Raw genomic sequence first — 21,048 nt, forward strand, 5'->3', positions numbered from 1 at the left:
TCTGATCCCGGGGTAGTCGGGATGGAACGTGCACACAAATCCCCCGGTTGCCGAAGGGGCAGAGCTCTGCCTTCTGGTGCGCTAGGTTGGAAAGTACCTTCTGAAGCAGCAGGCGCCGGGACAAGTAAGACAGTCAAAGTGGATGGCACAGGCAAGGGCAGCTGGGTCCTGTCCCAGCTCCGGGACAGCCAGGACCCCGGACACAACCCCTCTTGCCCTTTGTTTGTTGAAAAACATTCTGGGGAGCCTTTTCCTTTGAGCTCACGGTAGCCCTGCGGGGCGTCACAGATGAGGCAGAGGCCATGGTTCTGAGATGCCCAAAGGCCCCTCTGAGCTGGGTCTGGGCCCCGTGGAGGAGGTGGGGGCCAGGACGCAGGCAGACACCGCCCGAGGGAGCGCCATCACCACAGGCTGTGCCTCACAGGGCGGTGCTTTAGGATTTCCGAGGGGACCTCAGGCCAGGGCCTGCCGTAAGAGATTGCCGCCCAGCCTGTCTGAAGCCAAAGCTTGCCGTTTTCCTGCTACACCAACCGTGATAAATGTATTCTAGAGCAAGAGTTGGCCACCCTCAGCCTGAAACTAAAATCCAGCCCCCAAACCTGTTTGCATACGGCCGTGAACTAAGAGTGACCTTTACATTTTATAATGGTTGAGAAAGTGAAAAAAAACGTTTTGTGGCAAGTGCAAATGGTATAACACTTAAATGTCAGTGTCCATAAGTCAAGTTTTATTGGAACGCGGTCACACCTGTGCATTTACATATTGTCTCTGGCTGCTTTCCTGCTGTAACAGCACAGTTGAGTGGCTGCAACAGAGATCACCGTCTGGCCTGGAAAGCCTAAAATATTGGCTCCCTGGCCCTTTACAGGAGAAGTGAGCTAACCCTCGTCTAGGACGGAGCTGGCCGCTAGAAATAATAATGTAGCCACCAGATGTAATTTAAAATTTTCTACTAGCCACATTAAAGAAGTGAAAGGAAACAGGTGGGATTAATTCTAAGTAATATATTCTGTTCAGCCAGTATATCTAAAATGTCATTCCACATGTAACCACAAAGCACTCATTAATGAGATATTTCACATCCTTTTTTTTTTTTGGCTAAGTCTTTAGGATCAGCTGTATTCGCCCTTGTGGCACACCTCATCGTGGGCCAGCTGCGTTTTAAGTGCTCAGCGGCCATACGTTGCCCGCAGCTGTCGGATTGGACAGCGTAGCTGCCAAGGGAAGCGGCCGTTTGGGTCCTTTCAAGTTGTCACGAGTGCAGATAGTACTGAGATGGACATCTTGGCGCACGTGGCCTTTGCCTTCTTTTGAAAGTTAGATTCTCAGCAGCAGACTCACAGGGTCACACGGAATTTAAGACATTGTTGGTCTGTGTTTTAGCTGCTCTCCCGCCTCAAGGGGAACCTGGAGGAAGAAAACCATCACCTCTTGAGCCAGATCCAGCTGTTGAGCCAGCAGAACCAAATGCTTCTAGAACAGAACTTGGAGAACAAGGAGCAGTACCACGAGGAACAGAAGCAGTACATGTAAGAGGCCCGGGTGGGGGACGCCTGTCGACACAGTGCTCCTGGCTTCTCTGGCCAAGAGCTGCCCCGTTCTGGGCAAGAACAGCCCTGGAGCCTATTCACACGGGCCTCTCACCGCTGTGGCCTCTCCCGTTGCGGAGCACAGGCTCCGGACGCACAGGCTCAGCGGCCACGGCTCACGGGCCCAGCTGATCCGCAGCATGTGGGATCTTCCCAGACCGGGGCACGAACCCGTGTCCCCTGCTGCGCCACCAGGGAAGTCCCCCAGAGCCTATTCTTAACAGCCTGTCCTTCTTTCTCTTTCCCTGGACTGTTTCTGGGTTTCTGCAAGTGGTGGGGGTTGGCTTTCATTTGCATTTTAAAGGCACTGCCCACCGCCAGAAGCTTCTTAGTCTGCTTTTGGAATTAAGTGCACTTCTAAAAATACAGCCGTGCCAGCAAGAGAAAAGAAGGGAAAGAATTCACGTCGGAGGCTGAGCACAGGTGCCATACCCAATCTCTTTCTATCTCCTGTGGCTGTGTTCCCTGATCATCTGGAGCGGTGGGTTACCTGTGTGCCGCAGTGTTTGTTTATGTGGGCTTTGCTGTGGCCCCTGCGGTGGGGGTGATGGGATGTGGGCATACCAGACAGAGGGTGAGGAGCTTCATGGAGAAGTGGAAAGAAGAGTTGGGGTTCTGCTGCTGACACAGGATGGGGCGAAGGCAGGGCAGATGGGGGGACATGAAGGTGGAGCACAGCAGGGGTCTGGGTGCAGGGATCGTGCGGGAGCCTCAGCGGAGGAGGCCACCCGTGCCTGGCTAACGAGTCAGGATTCATCGGGAAGTGTTTAAAGGGTGCTGGTCTCGCAGGGCCTAGGTAGCTGCCGGAGATGAGGTCAAGAGGAAGAGCCTGGCACTGAGAACCTTGTGGTTTGGAGGTTAAACGATCCAGGATGCATCCGTGGATCCGGGGGGTTTCCCCCGCTCTGCTGTGGTGGTTGAACTGTCCTTGCTCGCGGGTGGGAGTGGCTGGCCAGCGTGGGGAAGGCAAGAGAAGACAGGCTGCAGAGGGACGTGGTCAGAGGTGGCTCGCCATCTACCAGGAGCTGGTTTACCTTGAAAACCGCACTGTAATTTTGGATAGAAATGACCGCTGCCTGAAGTTGGCCCTCTGTAATCCCGCTGATAATAATTGCCAGCAGACACTGGGCCAGGTGCTAAGTAGAAGAGTAGGTACCTGGACCCCAGGGGGATGATTGGATGACAGTTCTGCATTACAGGGCGTCTGCAGAGGGCCAGGAGTTGGCAGGCTTCCCGGAGGCTGCCCTGAGCCGCGCGCTGTGCTGGGGGCCAGGAGGGGCACGGGACCTGTTCTCTGAGTGTGTGTGTATCTCTGGGGCGAACCCAGCCGCGAAGCACTCCGAGCTTAAGGCGGGGCAGCACGGCCGTGAGGACAGAATAACAGATCACAGACGTCGGGTCAAGGAGGCTGGGAGCAGCGAGGGTTTGGGGCTTGGGGGTCGGGGCCCAGTGGTTCGCAAAGCTGCCCCCTTTGCATGACGTGCCCCCTTCGTGGGGGGGGGCTCCTGGGAAAGTCCCCAGTTTGGGTAGAACCTTGGCAGCTTCTTGACAGAAAGAAGCCTGAGCAGAAAGTTGCCTCTGGCCCAGAGGCTTCGTTTTCCAGTGAGGAAGCCAAGGGTCCGAGCTGTAAAGACAGCACAGGTGGTGAGAGGCTGGAGGGGACAGGAGTTGGTGGCCCTGTGGGCAGTGTTGTATGGAGTCCACCTGCCTGACTCCCTGAGATAAAACAAAAGCACACCCTTCGTATCAGGAAGGCCAGAACTTTCCTCCCGGGAAGCGGAGGTGCCCTCTGTCAGCCCAGGGTTCAAGAGGTATCTCTTTGGTCTTTGCTGTGTTTTTGAATATACACACTGGTTTCCAGCATTTACAAGTCAGGAGATTTCGCTCCACGGTCTGAGTTTCTGGCTGCTCTGAAAAATGGGACGGTCTACATGCGCCCCAGGCAGCGGTCTGCTGCGGTGGCCCGGTTGGGCCGCAGTCCCCGCCACCCGCTCTGGTTTTTCCAGGCCCGCTTTGCTCCTTATCTTCTCTCTGGACCCTAAAATCTTCGGGGTTTGTTCCCATGGAAGTTTTCTCAGAAACCCAGCATTGGAATGGGTCCAGGTCAGAGGCCTGAATTTGCTGAACTGACTTTTTCAACCTTGATGCCCACCTGACTCCCTGAGGGCAGACCTCTCCCACCCCCAGGGTATTGTTGCTGTGCACGCCCAGGAGCTGGCCTCGCGGCTGACCCTGGGGTGTCCCACATCCTGAATAGCCTGTCCAGAGAATCCTTGCTTCTGAGCTTGGGTTGTCAGACGCTTATGGGTTTGCTCCCTTGGGTTCACTCACAGCTAGATCCTGGGTGCTTCAGCAGGCCTCTTCGAGGTGTTAGGGCTCCTGGACCTACGTCGGATGCTTCCATTCGCGTATCCCCAACTCAGCGACCATGATGGCCGCGAGCGCTGCTGTGTCCGCAGCGCCAGGTCCCAGGCCGAGCTGGTGAGTGAGTTCATTTGTTTTATGTAAAACTGGCTTGATTGACTGTCTTTTCCCTGTCTCCACAGAGACAAGTTAAATGCCTTACGAAGACATAAGGAAAAACTGGAAGAAAAAATCATGGATCAGTACAAGTTCTACGATCCTGCTCCAAAGAAGTGAGTTGATTTAAGTTTCAGGGACTTGAACACAGAACAGAAAACCTTCCTGGTTCGCGCTCAGGGTGAAACTTTGTGGAGGGCCTGCGTCTCCCACAGTGACAGGTCAGCCGTGTGCGCCTCCCTCCCACAGCGGAAAAATCTTAGCATTTCTTTCGGCCCCATCCTCGTGCTCGTCCTGTGAGGGGTGGCAAATGCCGGCTGACCCTGACGAGACACAGGCTTAACCGAGCCACAGCCCTTTCAAGGGGGCGGTGAGTCCGTGGTTTGGGAGCCATTAAAGCGGTAGGGAAGGGTTGCCTTGTCGGCTTCTTCTCGGGATTTAACGGAGTGTAGAAAACCATATTTCTGTTTAGGGAAGTAACCTTGGCTAGGACACCAGGCCCAGCACTCAGTCTTCAAACAGGGGCACCTTTTGGCCGTATGCAAATTCCTCTGGATTCACTGAACCCCAGGACGGCTTCACAGACATGTCCCCTTCTCCAGAGGGCAGTGGGTTTCAGGGCTGGCTCCATCCCCCAAGACTTGGCCAGCCTTGCCCAGCACCGTTTCCCCCAGGAGTCGGCCCTGCACGTGGTCCTGTCCCAGCCCAGCCTCAAAGTCAAGATCACTGTGCACCCTTCAAGGCCTCTCTGTTGAAATCACACAACTACAGAATTTCAGAACCTCAGTCTCAGCCTTCTCTGACAGATGGAGAAGTTGAGGTCCAGACGAGGAAACGGAGTGATTTGTGTAAACACAGTGCCGTTCAGTTCAGAGCAGGACTAGAACTCGGGTGCGGTTCTCTTTTTGTAACAGCAGAGCCTCCATTTCCCATTAGCTACAGCCTCATCGCTTACTCATTAAATTCCCTGTTTTTAATTCACACGGCACACTCCTCCCTGCCCTCTGCCACCTCGCCCGGATTCCTCGGTGCCGGGAGTGGTCAAGGAATGCCAGCTTATTATGCTTGCTGTGAACTTTAGCAGAGGATGAGGAGGAATGTGACGCTGAAAAGGGCATTTTGGCAGAAAAATTGCCATCTAATAGATCACATTAGCAGAGCACTACTTCCTTTATTTCCCAGAGATGATCAAGAGTTAATGGGCATACTTGACATTCTGTTTTCCCAAGAGACTAGTGTGAATTTCTGACCCGATACACGCTTCTAACTATCCCCGAGCGCACGCGTGACCGAGAATTCTGTGCTACCTCCTGAACCGCAAATACGGTGGTCATGGTGGTGGTTACTGGCCGGCTTCCCAGGCTGGTGATGGGAACCCCAGCCCACATTAGGGCACCCAATAGTAACCCGCTGGAGGGGGCAGTGAGGGTTCATTGCGTCCTAAAAATCTACTCCTAACTAGGAAAAACCACTGGATTGGAGCCAAAGCTTTAGTCAAGCTCATCAAACCAAAGAAAGAGGGTTCCAGAGAACGATTGAAGTCAACTACAGACAGTCCTCCCCGGCAGCTGGAGTCCCCAGACCCAACCTCACCATCCACTTCTCAGCCGCTCAGACCCCAGCCAGAGAACCCCGAGGCCACCCCGTTGGGCTCGAGCTGTGCAGAAGAGCGTGAGATCCACAACGGGACCCTGGGAAAAGGTAGGCGGGCTGACCTGGCTGCAGGGGGTGGTCTAAGGGACCCTCTCATTGGACCGGGTAGAGGGAGACGACGTGTGGGTGTGCACACGTGTGTGTGTATGTAAGAGCGTGAAGGGGGTGTGCTGTTTACACGCACATCTGCCTCCATAGATGTGTCAATGACCAAGAAAATACAAACCCATGTCGAGCGAGAAGCATCGCTAATCCTGTAGATGGTGGGAGGGACTCAAATCAAAGCTGGTAACCACGCAGGCACCAGAGGCAAGCTCAGTAGCATATGTTTGGGGGTTTCCTCGTACGTGTCAGAGATTTAGAGGAGACTATTTCTGTAGGGAGATCTCCGGCGCATTTAACAGGCAATGTGCATATGTGCGATCTTTTGCAAGTCCACGTGTGACTCCAGTCTTTTTAGCACTTAAATAGGCAGTCAGGTTCTCTTCTCCAGCCTGACCTGGTCTCCAGTCTTACCAGCCAGGGGGCCCGGCTTACCTTTCCATGAGGGCTGTCATTTGGAGTTTGCCAGGGGTTCTGAAATGGATTTCCAGTTGAATGTGCTTTATTCTGTCAAACTCTAAGAGGCTATCAATTATAAACTGCCCAATTACTTTATATACCACTGGCAATCAAATGATGCAATGCTTTACCACTTAGAATTTTTATTATACTCTTGTTGAAGAGCTCTTCTAAAAGACTTAATTAGACAGATTTTTGTGTACACACATAAAAGGAAAATATGAGTAAAATATATTGGTCACGGCAGTGACAGTTCTGTCACTGTTCCATCTGGCCCCAGTGGTGACTCTAAGACACTGTGGAAGCTGCATCCTTGGTTTCCGCGATGTTAAGATGGGGGGGGTGGGGGGTGGGGATGTGCATCTTAGAATCGATTAAACCGCAGCAGTTACTTCAAACAAGGTTAAATTTCCAATTACTTTTACATATCATTTCATGGATTATTTATGCCAAAACTGCAGCCTGAATAATTTAAATTTTTATGAAAGACATCAGGACTTTCTGAAGATCAGGCCTATGCCTGAGACCCACACACTGTCAGGGGTGGTGGCTGACATTATAGCACTAAGGGCCTGTGACAAGCCACCCTCTGAGTGTGACATGTGTACAAGCCTTTCAGGAGGCCACATTCACCACTTCAGGTACTGCTGTGTCACTCTCAAATGCACAGAAGAAAATGCATTCACGCACACATTGTTTGGGGACTAACGCTTGCACTCCTGTTCTTTACAGGAGGTCAGATTAGGTAAAAGGCTCTTGTGCAGGTAAATGATAATGAAGCTTAACATTGGTTTTTATCTAGAGGGGATCTGTGACCCCAGGTTTTCACTTTGACTATTTAAATGTTTTGACATTTATCACCTCAATTTGTATTAAAGTTGACTTAGTTAACTATAAGCAGCCTAATTGAGTCAGGAGAACTTTCAGAGGAAAAAATATGCTTGTACCCATCCATGAATGAGCAAGTCAGTGATGATTATCAATAACAGCAGCCATGCATTGGGTGCTTTCTTTGGGCTCAGCACCTTGTCAGCTAATTTACTTTATCTGCCTTGGGTTTAGTCCTAACTACCCCGTGAGGTAGGCATGATTAATTAATCATCCCCTTTTCAGAGCTTAGAAAGTGAGGCTTGACAAGGCGAAACACTTGCTGATATAGTAAGTGGCAGAACTTGGATTCGAACACAGGTCTGTCAACTCTGGAGCCTGAGCTCTTCACCAGCAAGTGCACTGCCTGCAGTTAAAGCTGAACCAACATGCTGCCTAACCAGGGGCCCCAGCAGAGCCATGGGCCCCAGCATCACGTAGAGTCGGTCCCTTATCCTGTGGTGTGAGCATCGGCCACCAGGTGGTGCTATAGAGGAAGAAATAATGGAGGTTCTGGTACCAAATTTAATTCTAAATCCGAAGTTGGATATACTGATTGCTTCTGTAGGACATGTTCAAAAAGTTAGACCAGTTGTCTGCTCTGATAAGACTCTGTGAGTTAAAGGTCATGAATCGGAAGATGTATAGGAGATCTAAAAGCATATAATAATTCTTGGTGTGGAGGGCTTTGGGGTATGAGAAAGAGGTACTTCCATTATTTTTAAACTCATCCTGCCGAAAGAGGTTATTTCAGATATACAAGAATTACTAGTGAATACTTCAGGTAGACTATTTCATTACAGCAGGCCAGAAACGTATTGTGTAGCATGTGAGCCAAATTGTCAGGGAGTCGGTCATTAAAATGGATGAGTAAGAGAAGACGGGTCCTAAATTAATAAACATTCTTATTTATAATTTCACAATTTGAAACTGAAAAATTGTCTAAGCCCTTCGGCTCCTTGAGCGATGTGTAATTCTCTTCACGTGCTAAGTAAGTAAAGTGTTGGCACTTAAGATGCCGCTAAATTAATTAAATTGAGGCAGAGCATAAGTGATTCACTGAGTCCTGGTTCCGGTCTTGTGGCTATTGTTTCCGTCTTTCCTGGGCTGGACAGGATTCTGATTTCCTAAGTACATTGAGCTAATTTAGAGTCATTTGTTATTATTCATTTCATTTATTTGTTGTGTTTGTTTTTTTTTTTTTCCTTCCTCTCGGGTTATCCTGGGGATAACGATTTAGCAACTCAGCGCAAAAAGAGTCCCTTTTTGAGAAGCAAAAGCAAGGACAAAGACAAGTCTCCAATGGCCCACCCGGCTCTCTCTAAACACCTGCGGTTCTGGTCTTCCTCTGACATCCCATCCTCTTCTAATGAGCCTCTCCCTTTTTCAGAGATTGGAGATTTCTAATCCTTTTCCTTTACCATGTGTCTTCATCGTGTATCCTCCTTCATTTCTGAAATTCAAACAAACGAAAACAAACAAACAAACAAAAAACAGTACCTAAAGGCCAGATGACCTATAGCGGACCCCTCCTCCTAACCCCAGTTCCAAGCCAAACTTAAAGTAGCCAGCGTGGATTCTGATTTCAAAAGAGAAGATGAGTTGTCACACCCTCTGGACCGCTTCTCCGCTACAGCACAGCTGTAGGGGAGCCTCGGGACATCTGTGCACAGGTCCTTGGGCCAGGATGTCCGTGCTGAGTAAGTCCAGGGGCCGTGTGCCGCCCCCCTTCTCTCGCACCTGCAGGCTTTTGTCACGCCCGCGTGTAAAGCAGAGCTGGTCTGTTGTCGCTATGCTTCCTAAAATATACAGCCTCTGTCGAGTGAGTTTTTTTAAGACTTACCTTTAAGCATCTAAATTTAAAACCGCTGCCCTTTTCTCCTCTTTCTTTGTCAGAGCCCTGAATGGTTGGCTTTTGCCCATAAGGTCCTTTTTAGAGGTGCTGTATGTTTTGAAGGATCTATTGTGCTCCATTCAAGCGTTTTGAATGATTGCATCGATGTTGCCCAGCCAGAGTGCAGTCCAGAATGAAGTTTTATGACTGTACTGTCGTTCTCTGACATCTTGGATGCTGAAGTTAAAGCAGCAGTGGACAGAAAGAACATCAGCACGCCAGTCACACCCAGAGCGAGGGAAAGGCTGGTCGATAGAGGCCTTTAGCTACTGCCGTCTTTTCTGTCTGCAGTCATTGTTGTACCATCTTCATGATTTCGGCCACATCTTTACATCACCTATGTGGTTACTTACATATTTTCCCTTGAATTGACTCACCGTTTCCACTTAAATTTATCCTAAAAGGAAAGATTATTCCCTGTACTGTAAATGGAAAAACCAGTACCGTAAAAATAAGGTAACTAGAAAAAATAAATACATACATATTAAACCGCTGAAGTCGGCTGACGTGGCAATGACTTCATCTCACGCGCCCTGCCTTGGGGACCCTGGGCTGCTGTGGTCCTGGCCTTCCAGGCCTGTCCTCCGAGCATGCTGCTGGAATGGTGCTGTTTCTCTGCTCTTCGTGCTAACTGTGTGGTCATCTCCGCCTCCCCTCTACTCCTCGTTTTAACCTCACCTGTTGGATGTCTGTCCCATCCATCCCACCAGACTTGAGTCTTGCTTCTCATCAAGGTTATCTTTCAAAATCCAAATTTTACGTTGATTTCAAGTCATAAGATTTAGGCGCTTAAAACTTCACAGTGAGTCCAGACTTGGAGTGGCTAAGGGGTAGACAGGGTAAGGTCCGTGGAAGAGGCTGGAGAGGGGCCGAGATCCTGACAGTGGTCGTGGCTCTGTGTCTGCAGCCTCGGGGGTGCGTAGAGTGAGACGTTATGCAAAACAGCCCTGTCTTAATGCTAACAGGAACTCCAACTGCATTAAGTTTTGTCTCGTATTTGGAGAGCCCATCCCCTTTCTTATTACTAGATAGTTGGAGGGTTGTGTTTTTTTAATGTTTTCATGTAGGATTTTATTTAACTTTGACAAGAGTATGTCTTCATGGTAGAACATTTAGAGACCGCAGAAAAGCATAAGATACAAGGTAAAAATCCTACCTGTAGTCAGTCTCACCATACAGAGATTAAAGACTTCTTACCCTGTTGTTAAGGTGACAGTGAATGTTTTTCGCAGATTATAAGTGAAGCCAGTTGGCAAGTTGCATGTCCTGGACCTTCAGGGCCTCAGCCTCAGATCCGAGTGATCCTGAGCAGACGTCGGCCAGGATCTTTTTAAATCAGGGATTTGAGTTACATACAGTGCTATGCAGCAGGTGTGCTCTAGAGTGAATATGTTGGACTTTTACCAACATTTTGTTCGTCCTCTTGAGTTTTTCCTTTATTTCCTCCCAGCCAAAATTTCAGGGCTCACAGTTTGGCCCATCATTGGAGGTGGGCCCTCCGACACAGGCCTGTAGCCAGGGCCCTCCTGTTTAAACCACAGCCCGGGAGGTGGGCAGCTCAGCTTTTGTACCTGTGGTCCGTGTGCCCCACCACCCCTGCTTTTAGGCCTCCGTGTTGTAGCCCAGCCTGAGCACAGGATTCTGCAGCCCCGTTTCTCAGTGTCCTTCTCTGCCCCAGGTCCTGGGGACCTAAAGCCAAAGCGAGGGTCCCCGCACAGAGACAGCCTTGACCGCAAGGATGCCTCTGCTGACCCAGCCATGAAGCCCTGGCCCATGGAGCCGGGCCCCCGGCCCTGTTCGTCCTCAGCCATCACTACAACCCCTTCCAGCTCCACCCCCATCTCGCGGCACCCAGGCCGCGCCAAAGGTGAGTCGTGGGCCCCTCACCTTGTCCAGAAACGAGAGGGCCGAGCATCTGGGGCTCAGGTTCCTTCCTAAAGACCCCAGGCTCTCGGGGCCAGGAGGGGTCTCAGGCCGAGAGGTGGAGAGCAGAGTGCTTAAGCTGTGGGCTGGCTCTGGCGTCCCACAGACACGGGTTCAGGCCTCAGCCCTGCCTGCCAGCTGGGTGGGTGACTCTGGACAGACAACTTGACCGTCTAGAGGCCTGATCCCAAGCCACTGGTGGGAAAGCCCCAGGACCCTCTCTCACCACCACCGTGCAGGACTTGGTGGCACCCCAAGCAGCTCCAGAAGGGAGGTCCGAGTTTGGGCTAAAAGCAGGCAGCCTCCCTGAGCCCAACTTGGTAGAAGTCTGGAGGTTTATTCTCTACGGAGGATACACAAGAGGGTCTCTGAACTGGAGGTCGGTTAGTAAAGTGGAAGGCAAGTTTCCCAAATGAAAAACAAGGCGGTTGCAGGGAAGGCTTTACAAACTGAAGGTCTCCCAGGTTGCCAGTAACCATGTGTGTTCACATCTTTAGATGTGAGATTAAAACATTCTTCCGGTCATCTGATCAGCTTAAGGAATTCCCAGTTGAAGGTCCCCGTCAGATCTGGCCAGGTGAAGCCCACGGACACCTGAGGAGAGCCTCCAGTACCAGAGACCAAAACCAGTGTGAGATGCAACAGAGTAAACAGAAGCACGGAGGTGACAGCTTTACGATGCCCGTCATTAATACATAATCAGAGATGAGCCAAGCTGTTGCACCCGTGAAACAAGAATGGGATGCTACCAAAAAAGCAGTCAGGGGCGGGTGGAGCAAGCACTGGGAAATTTGCAATATGCCAACAGAGGGGAAAAGATAAAGCTTAAAACCAAAAAAGACATTCTGCTGATAAGTTAGCGATATGAAACCCTCCAAAGAAACAGGTGAAAGAACTGAAAGTGATTGCCTCTGGGGTGTTAGAAATTGGAGAACAAGAAATGGTTGTTATTTTTCATAATAATACCGCCCACTTGGCTCTTGAAACCAGGGACTTGCACGACCTTGGTTTGACAAGCAAAGCAAAGCAAAGACAGGCAGGGTCCCTGCCCTCGTCCCAGTTGCTTACAGGTAGGAAGCCCCGTGGGGGTGAAGGTGAGCTGGGTGGGCCCAGGGCAGCCGGACAGTCTTTCCCCGCTGCTGGCCAGACACTGCGGGCGCAGTCACTTACTGTTGGAGGTCAGTGGAGCCGCGCCGTGTGCTGCGTGGAACAGGCGTGCTCTGAGCCCGGCGTGGCAAGGGTGTCTGTTGTCCACAGTCATCAGCCTCCCCTGGTGTCCTGGACTCTGGGGTACTGAGGCCCTGCCTGGTCTTGGGAAAGAGCTGGGAACGCCATCTCCCCTCGGTGTTCCGGTGGCCTGTGTGGCTCAAGGTCCAGCCCTCCAGGCTAACCCTGGGCTGTCTCAGTCTGGCCCCCAGCCTGGAAACATCCCTGGCCAGTCACACGTCTGCAGAGCGTGCATGAGGGTCCATCAACACTGCAGCCCCAGCACTGGCCATGGCGATTCCCTGGCAGCCCAGCTCTCACACTCGGGGTGGCCATCGCCAGCGGGCATGTAACCGTCTTCAGAATGGAACCCCCCCGCCGCCCTTAGAATCAGCATTTCTTCAAGAAATCTAGTTCCTTTTAGAGCAGAATTTAATAGTCAAGATCTGGACACTACCGAGTTGTCATTACTTTTAGACCCTTTCAGTAAAGAAAGGACACGTGGATATTATGAGTTCCTATCAATATTTCCAGTTCCAGTTGAACATTACAGGGATTTTTTTCTTTAATTTCATATGCGTGTGTCCTTTTTTTTTTTTTTTTTGGTGGTACGCGGGCCTCTCACTGCTGTGGCCTCTCCCATTGCGGAGCACAGGCTCCGGACACGCAGGCTCAGCGGCCATGGCTCACGGGCCCAGCCGCTCTGCGGCATGTGGGATCTTCCCGGACCGGGGCACGAACCCGTGTCCCCCGCATCGGCAGGCGGATTCTCAACCACTGCACCACCAGGGAAGCCCGCGTGTGTCCTTTTTTTACACAGAAGTCTTGTCTCTTGAAACATCTACTTATTTTTCCTGAAAATATGCAATAATGGTAAAAAAGTTATATTACTAACAATAAAATTACTAAGTGATGTTCGTTTTCTTGTAGTTCTTTTAATTCTGAGATTATATCTCACTAAGGATGCACAGAGTTTTATATTCAAAATTCACTGGAATTTCTCTAGGTGGTTATATTAGCAGTTTGATATACAGTAAGGTTCATTTATTTCTGTTCTCAGTGTTAGATTTTTTTAAAAAATTAATCCTGCTTTTTAGTACATAAAATATTTATGTAATTTAAAGCTACATTATGCAGGAAGGCATGCTTAGATTTCTAAGTCTCACATCTCTCCCCTTCCCCTCCATTCCATTCCAAAATCACCCTATGGATAACCTTTTTTTTTTGGTTCCTTGTTTATACTTCCAGTGTTTCTTTTTGCAAAAATAAACAAAATAATGCACGTTGATTTTTTTTTTTTTTCATTTAGCCATATGTCATGGAGATCTTCCTCACTCCTTTTAAGAGGCGCATAATAATTAAAATGGTGGTATGACAGTTCATTCAACCAACCAGTCCCCAGAGTTTATTCCTAGAAGTAGAATTGCTGGGTCAAAGGACAAATACAGATATGCTTTTCCTAAATAAGGTTCCATATTTTTAAAAAGTTTTCCAGAAAATTCTGATATTAGCCAGGTTTAACGACCCATAACCTCCATATCACTAGCCATGTTATACTGTAGTAATCAAGGCAGCAAGTTTTCATTAAGCCACTACTTTGAGTTGGGCATTAGGGGAGAATCCAAAATGTAGGATTCTCCTGCCTCCAATGAGTTAAAAAAAAGGAGTTGTCCCGCCCTCATCTCCAGGAGACAAAACCTGCCAAGGAAGCAATTAGATCATACCTAACTTTTTTTAAAAAAAATTTTATTGGAGTAGAGTTGATTCACAATGTGTATTCCTTTCTGTTGTACAGCAAAGTGAATCAGTTACACATATACATATATCCACTCTTTTTTAGTGAGAAGAGTTCCCTGTGCTATACAGCAGGTCCTTATCAGTTCCCTATTTGATACGTAGTTATGTGTAAATCATACCTAACTTTGGGTGTATCTCACTGCCAGAACTTTTATAATAGGAATTGGGGACAGGGTGGAAACCCTCTTGCCATTTGGTGGGACCCAGGGTCTCCTGTCAGAGAGAAGTTAGCAGGCTTGAGGCAGAGGGCATCTGAGTCCCTCTCAGGGAGAGGGCAGTTGGCGGGTGGCCTGTGCTTCCAGGTCTATTTCGGGTGAGGAGCTGCTGCGGCAGGGCTGTTTCCAGGGAGTCAGCCTCTCCCCTCAGGTGCTGGATTCTTTCCTCTGCCTTCCTCCCGCCTCCTGAAGACAGGTGTGGTCTCCAGACCAGAACTGCTGGCACGGCTTGGCCTTGGAGGTTGGGAGGCACTCCCCAGGGCCCTGAATACTCACCTCCTTTGGCTGTGTAAACCTTCGGCCAAGATCACTGCTTTAGTCTTCAAGTCCCTGTCACTGCACAGGTGGAAATGGGATTTGAAGTTAAATCTAACAGGAGTCGGGAGTGAGGGCTGTGCCAGCAGGAGGAGTGGGGGGGGGATGGAAGAGGCACGTCCACGCGTCCCTCCCTCGCCTCCAAGGGCTGGGCGCTGCCGTGGCTCAGGTGCCAGTCAGAGGTGGCCGTCCGACACAGGACCCCGTGTTTCCCTGTGGGTGTTCCGGGACCCCTGCATCACCACCTTATTTTCACCACAGGCTATAATTCTGATGACAGCCTCTGCGAACCGTCCCTGGAGCTCGAGTTCGCTCCCCACAGGCAGTACGGTGAGTGGTCAGTGCGATGTCCCCTTCCGCCTGGGTTCTCAGTCTTGTTCTCATCAACAGTGCTTTTCCTTTAAGCTAAGTCCTGTATGGAAGTCCAACACACAAAACAGGTGAAAGTGAAGTTGTTTTATGAAGTGGGAATGGAGGGCCCACAGTTCCTCCAGGTTCCTTCCTTGCCCTCCCCCGGGGCCTGAGCATGTGACTTCTTACATACCTCCAGTGACGGGGAAATCACTACTTATCAAGCATCCCACTTCTGGAGACTTTAATTCCTTTTGCTTTAAAGCACCCCTCGTGTTTGCCAGGAAGTTCTGGTGACCCACACAGGGAGCGTTGATTTCAGGAAGATCTCTCACTGTCCTCACTTGGATTTTAGTTGCCCAGAGTGGCTCCAAGTTATATTTACTCTTAGAAATTGTTAGAAGCACTTGCCATTTGATTCAGGCATATTGTAAATTCAGGCAGAAGGGAAGCCAGGAATTATACCAACCTTCTCAAAAATCATAGACAGCTTTGGGTATTTTTTTAATTTTTGCAAAAAAAAAAGTCATAGAAGGGTTGGAAGGTAATTCTTTAAAAAAAAAAAAAACCTCAAAGTTTACATTGAATTCAGTTTATTTCTGATCGACAGTGTTATCTCTACCCTATCCATTGTCTTAAAAGTATTATGATACAAATACAGACATTTCCAATTGACATGAGTAAAGACAGGCTCTGTGATGAAACAGTTTGACACAGGGCGCCCTTATGTCTTTCCATTGAGTGGTGGATAACACAACAGAAGGGGTCTCCTGCAACATTTGGTAAACCTGAGTAGCCCAATTTATGCTTGTCAGCTGACCAAAAGGCTTTTCTTCCTAAGTATTCTGATTCCTTGAGCTTCTCTTATCGGGAAAAAGAAGGGAAAGGGGTTTTTGATGCAATGCTTAGATAAACAAAAGTGCTTTGGGGTCCCATTGATTTTTATCACAATTTTCTTTTTAGTGAAACTTATTTCCTTTTTAAAGAGGGATGTGCTTTTTTTTTTTTTTTTTTTTTTTTTATTTTATTTTATTTTTTGTGGTACGTGGGCCTCTCCCATTGCGGAGCACAGGCTCTGGATGCGCAGGCTCAGCGGCCATGGCTCACGGGCCCAGCCGCTCCGCGGCATGTGGGATCTTCCTGGACCGGGGCACGAACCCGTGTCCCCTGCATCGGCAGGCGGATTCTCAACCACTGCACCACCAGGGAAGCCCAGGGATGTGCTTTTTTAAATTTCAAATATTCCCTTCTGAAAGAGAGGACTTATTCTGCTTTTATACCATGCACGAAAACCATGTATTTTTTGGCTCATCCCCAAACCCCGTTTGCTAGTAAGTGTTTTCCAGATGCCTTCTATTTGCAAGAACACATCAGCACTTGGGAACTGGGTGCCCTAAGGACCCAGAAAAACAAAAGCAAACTTGCAGGCAGGAGGGGAGGTGGCTTGTAAATAGTGTGTCTCCAGTTCTCAGTGCAGTTAACACCAGCTGTGTGCTGGGAGGGTGCAGAGATGACAGAGACACAGTCCCCGTCCCCCAGGGGTTCCTGGTCGAGCAGGACAAACACTGACACAGGGCAGGCTGATGAGGGCTGTGATGCTGAGTGCTGCTGGCGGAGGGGACCCGGAGAGGTACCCTGCAGGCCTTGAAGACCCAGCCTGCCCTGTGCCGTGTGGGTGGGGTCCCTCCCTGGACCTGGTTATTCACCCTGGGATCCAAGAGCCACCACCGCAGACCCACTCAGGCACAGACAGCAGCCGGGAGGGCTGGTCCCCTCCAGCATTTGTCACCTTAAAGTTCAGGTTTTCTCTTTGGGGCAGGTGTGAATTTGACGTGGATGAGCCGAAGGACAGCAAACAGCTGGGAAAAGCAAGTGCCCCCTCTCCTGCTGAGGGTCCCAGCTCCCACTCCCGGGATCAGGGAGCTGAAGCCACCTGCACACGGGTACACACTCCCTTACACACACATAACACACATGTGCACACACGGCCGTTTCCTGGCTCCCACCCTCACCGAGCTGCACTTGTCATGGTCTAGGCAGGAGATTTTCACACATGTTCCAGAAAGCTCTGTGCAGTAATAGGGGTGGGCATTCCCACCCCAACCCTTGGCTCACCCAGAGCAGCCGTTTCTGTTGTCTGCTTTTTCAGTTCTGCACGAGATTTTCCTCGTTAACAAAATTGCTTTAGCCCTAGACCTAATAAAAAATATATATATACCATAGGCTGTCATTTCTGGACAGTCTACTGGGTGCCACGCCTGGCAGGGGAGTTAGCTGTCCTCATGGGAGAGCACAGAGGATCCCGAAGCCCGTCCTTCCTGGGGGTGCTCAGCTTCACTTTGGCACAGAGTTACTTTGTTCCGTAGTTTGTCTCAGATTAGATGGTTTACCATCGGCCTTTAGGTTATATGTTGGCGTTTCCTTTCAGCATCCCGGCCGGGGAGCTTGGAGAGCAGTAGAAATGCATCCAGCGACAGCTCACCTCTTAACCTGAAAGGTGAGCCGGCCTTTCCTTCTGGGCACTTTGCAGTGTATGTGGATCTTTGATTCTGGGCTTATAGTATATTTGTAATTTTTAAAATGCAGTTCCCAAGATCCTCCATGCATTCTGCACTTGCATTCCTAGGCCACATCACGCGGTTTCAGGTGAAGGCCCGCAGTTTGGATGGATTGGGGTTCAAATCCCTGCATCCCCTCTGACAGGCTCTGGGCACCTGGGAGAGTCACCCATCCTCTGAATCCGAGTTACTTCATCTTTAGAATGGAGAGAGTGATGCTAGTTCCATTCCACTGTGGTCAGAGAACATAGTGGATGGCTTTGATTCTTTTAAAGTTTTTTGAAGTTTATTTTATGGTGCAGAATATGGTCTGTCTTAATGAGTGTTTCCTGTACATCTGAAAAGAATGTGTTTGCTGTCCCAAGACCATAAACCCTTACGCAAATGTTTTCACTTCCCAGAGTCCACATGACCAGCCTCTAAAGAACACCTGGTACGTAGCAGGTGCTAAGTAAACTTTTAACTATGTGAACAGACGAGAGCTAATGAGTGTGGTGCCGTATAGCTCCTAACAATTGAAACTTTAGCAGAGGCTTTTCCACTTTTATCTCAAGTTACTTTGTTCTGAATTCTAAGCATTCCAGAGTGTTCTTAACATCCAAAATCCCAGCCTGGGAGAAGTGCGCCCTGGGTTCTCAGGCAGCGTCCTCTCTGTCTTAAGTGAGCTGGGGGCAGCACAGAGCCCCCCGGAGACAGAGAGGGGGACTCACGTGTGTTCTCTGTGTCGCCCGCCCCGACCCCAGGTTCCTCCGACCAGCTCCACGGCAGGTCCGAGAGCTTCAGCAGCGAAGACCTGATCCCTAGTAGGGACACAGCCACTCTGCCGCGGGATGCCAGCACCCCGGGGCGCGCTGCCCTCAGCCGTCATGAGTACCCCCCACCCCGGAACGGGCCTCTCCCCCAAGAGGGCGCCCGGAAGCGGGGCGCAGCCCAGCCCCATGGCGGGGTGCGGCCCTGCTCAGCCTCCCCGAGCAGTGAGATGGTCACCCTGGAGGAGTTCCTGGAGGAGAGCAACCGGGGCTCCCCTTCCTCCGTGAGTGGCCCCAGGGCTCAAAGGGACACAGCGAATCCCTCTTCCTTGGCCATCTCCCAAACTGGGACGGTAGGCAGAAACCGTGGCGGCAAAGTCACAGAAAGGGACGGGGCGGGGCGGGGGGTGGGGGGGCGTGGCCCAGGTGCAGGGCTGCTTGGGCGGGGAGCAGACCCGCGAGCCAGCAGATGCCCGGGTGCCAGCAGCCAGCCCCGGACCTCGGAGGCTGTTTCTCCATCTGTGAAGTGAGTGGGCAGACCGTGGTTCCGGCATGGAGGGCAGGGGTGCTGTGCGCCCCCCGCTGGGAGCTTCTCGAGAGAAGAGTGACCAGCCCCCCCACTCACGGCGTTAGCATCTCACTAGGTTTTGCGACAGAGCTCAGAATGCCCACTCCCCCTGAGCCTTCACCCGCAGAGATCAACAAGTTTTTTCTATAAAGGGCCAGATAGTAAATATTTTAGGCTTTCCTGTCCAGACGGTCTCTGCTGCAACTACTCGACTCTGCTGCTTTAAGCGGGAAAGCAGCCACAGACCATCTGTCAATGAGTGGGCATGGCCATGTTTGAGTAAAACTTTACTTATGGACATTGACATTTGAATTTCATATGATTTTCACATGTCCCAGAAGACCGTTCTGTAAAAAAAATTTTTTTCAATCATTTAAAAATGTAAAAACTATTCTTAGCTCGCAGGCCATACAAAAATGGGCGGCCATCTGGACCTGGCCCGTAGCTCTGGTTTGCTGACCTCTGTTCTGCAGCTCTAGCCCCCAGACATCACCTGTATTAGGACTCCCTCCGCTGTCACCTTTCCAGCGTCTCCATTTAGCTTTTCTGAAGCTGCATGTCTGTCTTTTACACACTCTAAAATAAATTCAGTCCCATGAGCTATTGGGTTATTCAACAGATGACACATATACTGTCTTGCAATTGAGACCTTTTAAGGTTTAATGCTTCAGTGATTCTCTCTCATTTCCCTTAAACAAATACAGTCGAACTTTCTCTAGCCATATAGTAAACTCTGTGACCCACATTAATGGGTCACAGTGACACGGAATGCAAAATATTCGTTTGGGAGATATTTATTGAGCAGCTACCGCGTGTGAGGCAGTATGCGTGGTGCCTGAGCGAAAAAAACAAAGCAAACCCGTTAATGGGCAAATTTCTATCGCATACTTGCTGGGTGCTTGGTCTTGTGGTTTTCTATGTATCAAGCACCTACTGTGTGTTAGAAGCTGGAGAACCCAAGGTGGGAAAGACAGAAAACCTGCACTCCAGAAGTTTACGGTCTGATGCAGTGGGTCTTAAACTCCAGTGTGCATCGGACTGGCTTGGCAGAACACAAGCTGGACCCCAGAGTTCCTGAGATTTTGCATCTCTGTGAAGTTCGCAGACGACGCTCTCACCGTCAGTGTGGGTCCAGGCATCACGCACTGAGAAGCACTGATCTAATGGAATAAACAAGAACGTCCAGAAATCAGGGGTGCCTGCAACTGGATGGTTCCTCTTCTCAGTCCTTTTCTGATTATGTGCCGGTCCCCGTGAGTTTCCTTTCTCTGGGCAGATCTCAGGGGGTGGGTCCTAGGCAAGGCGCAGGGCCCCTCCGCACTCAGCTCAGGCCTGTCCAGATACTCACCGCTGCTCACCTGTCCCTGCTGGAAGCTGATGCTCGCCCTCTGAGAGCCACCCCTCCTCTCCCCCTCTGCCCAGGTGCTCACCCCCATAGCCCCACCTGGCACCCCTACCCTCCTCTGAGCAGGCCTGGAGAAGCCACGCATGCCCCCCTTCCCCAAGCACTGACGATGCTGGGGGGACGGGCTGTCACAAGATGGGCTCCCTGGGTGGCCCTGAAGGTGGGTGTTAAAGAAGTGAGAAGTGTGCAGAAAGGGACCAGGAGCTGCTGAAAACAGCTGCAGAGTCTGACAGCCGCGGGTTCTAATGCCCGACCTGCCACTCTCTAGCTGTCTATCCTCTGTGACCTCAGTTTTCTTACATATTAAATATTGTTTTAATACAACCTTAAGCAACCCTTACAAGGGTTGCTTTCAAAGTTAAACTAAGTTTTTTTGCGATTATACCCTGGTTCCTAGCACAGCACCTGGCGTGTGGGAAGCACTTGATAAATGGTTCTCGTCCATGTTGATGACCCAGGGTCTTACTGCACACACACGCCGAGAGTGAGGCTTCAAACTAGCACGAAACCACAGATTGCACCCCCGCCAAGCTGAGCATCCAGGTGTTGTCAGGGTCCCGGAGTTGTTGGCAAGTGGTTCCTGAGCTGCTGACCCGTGCTGCGGACTGATGCCCCCTGACAGGTCACAGCGGGCTGGGGTCTCATTGCAGCAGCTCTCGGCCCCCGATCTCATCGCTGACGTGGACTCACTTCCCTTCCGTGTTTTGCAGCGTCGGCCTCAGGAGAGACCTCCGCGTGGCTCCTCTAGGCTGTGAGGTGTTGGCAGGAGGCTGAAGTGAGCCTGAACGCGGCCATCGGGCTTGGCCCCTGGTGGCTCTCCCTGTCCCCACGATGGTGGCTAAGGACACCAGTTCCCTGGCCAGGGGAAGCCCAGCTA

General features: G+C 50.5%; 1 protein-coding gene across 5 annotated transcripts in view; it reads left to right on the top strand.

Annotated features, from left to right (window-relative positions):
* The window catches only part of CCDC88C (coiled-coil domain containing 88C), a 124,838-nt gene that overhangs the window by 100,701 nt on the left and 3,089 nt on the right, over window positions 1–21,048 (top strand). Inside the window, exons 23-29 of one of the 5 annotated variants that reach the window (XM_059059318.2) lie at window positions 1,384–1,529; window positions 4,136–4,225; window positions 5,572–5,810; window positions 10,763–10,951; window positions 14,802–14,870; window positions 17,320–17,388; window positions 18,193–18,482. In XM_059059318.2, coding sequence (XP_058915301.1) covers window positions 1,384–1,529; window positions 4,136–4,225; window positions 5,572–5,810; window positions 10,763–10,951; window positions 14,802–14,870; window positions 17,320–17,388; window positions 18,193–18,482 — 1,092 coding nt within the window. Of the gene's footprint in view, window positions 1–1,383; window positions 1,530–4,135; window positions 4,226–5,571; window positions 5,811–8,430; window positions 8,668–10,762; window positions 10,952–11,504; window positions 11,669–14,801; window positions 14,871–17,319; window positions 17,423–17,850; window positions 17,883–18,192; window positions 18,483–21,048 lie in introns of those variants that run through there. The other 4 variants (XM_067027891.1, XM_067027892.1, XM_067027893.1 and 1 more) reach the window with 4 other exon arrangements.

The sequence above is a fragment of the Kogia breviceps genome, chromosome 3 (genome assembly GCF_026419965.1).
Source record: "Kogia breviceps isolate mKogBre1 chromosome 3, mKogBre1 haplotype 1, whole genome shotgun sequence".
NCBI lineage: Eukaryota > Metazoa > Chordata > Mammalia > Artiodactyla > Physeteridae > Kogia > Kogia breviceps.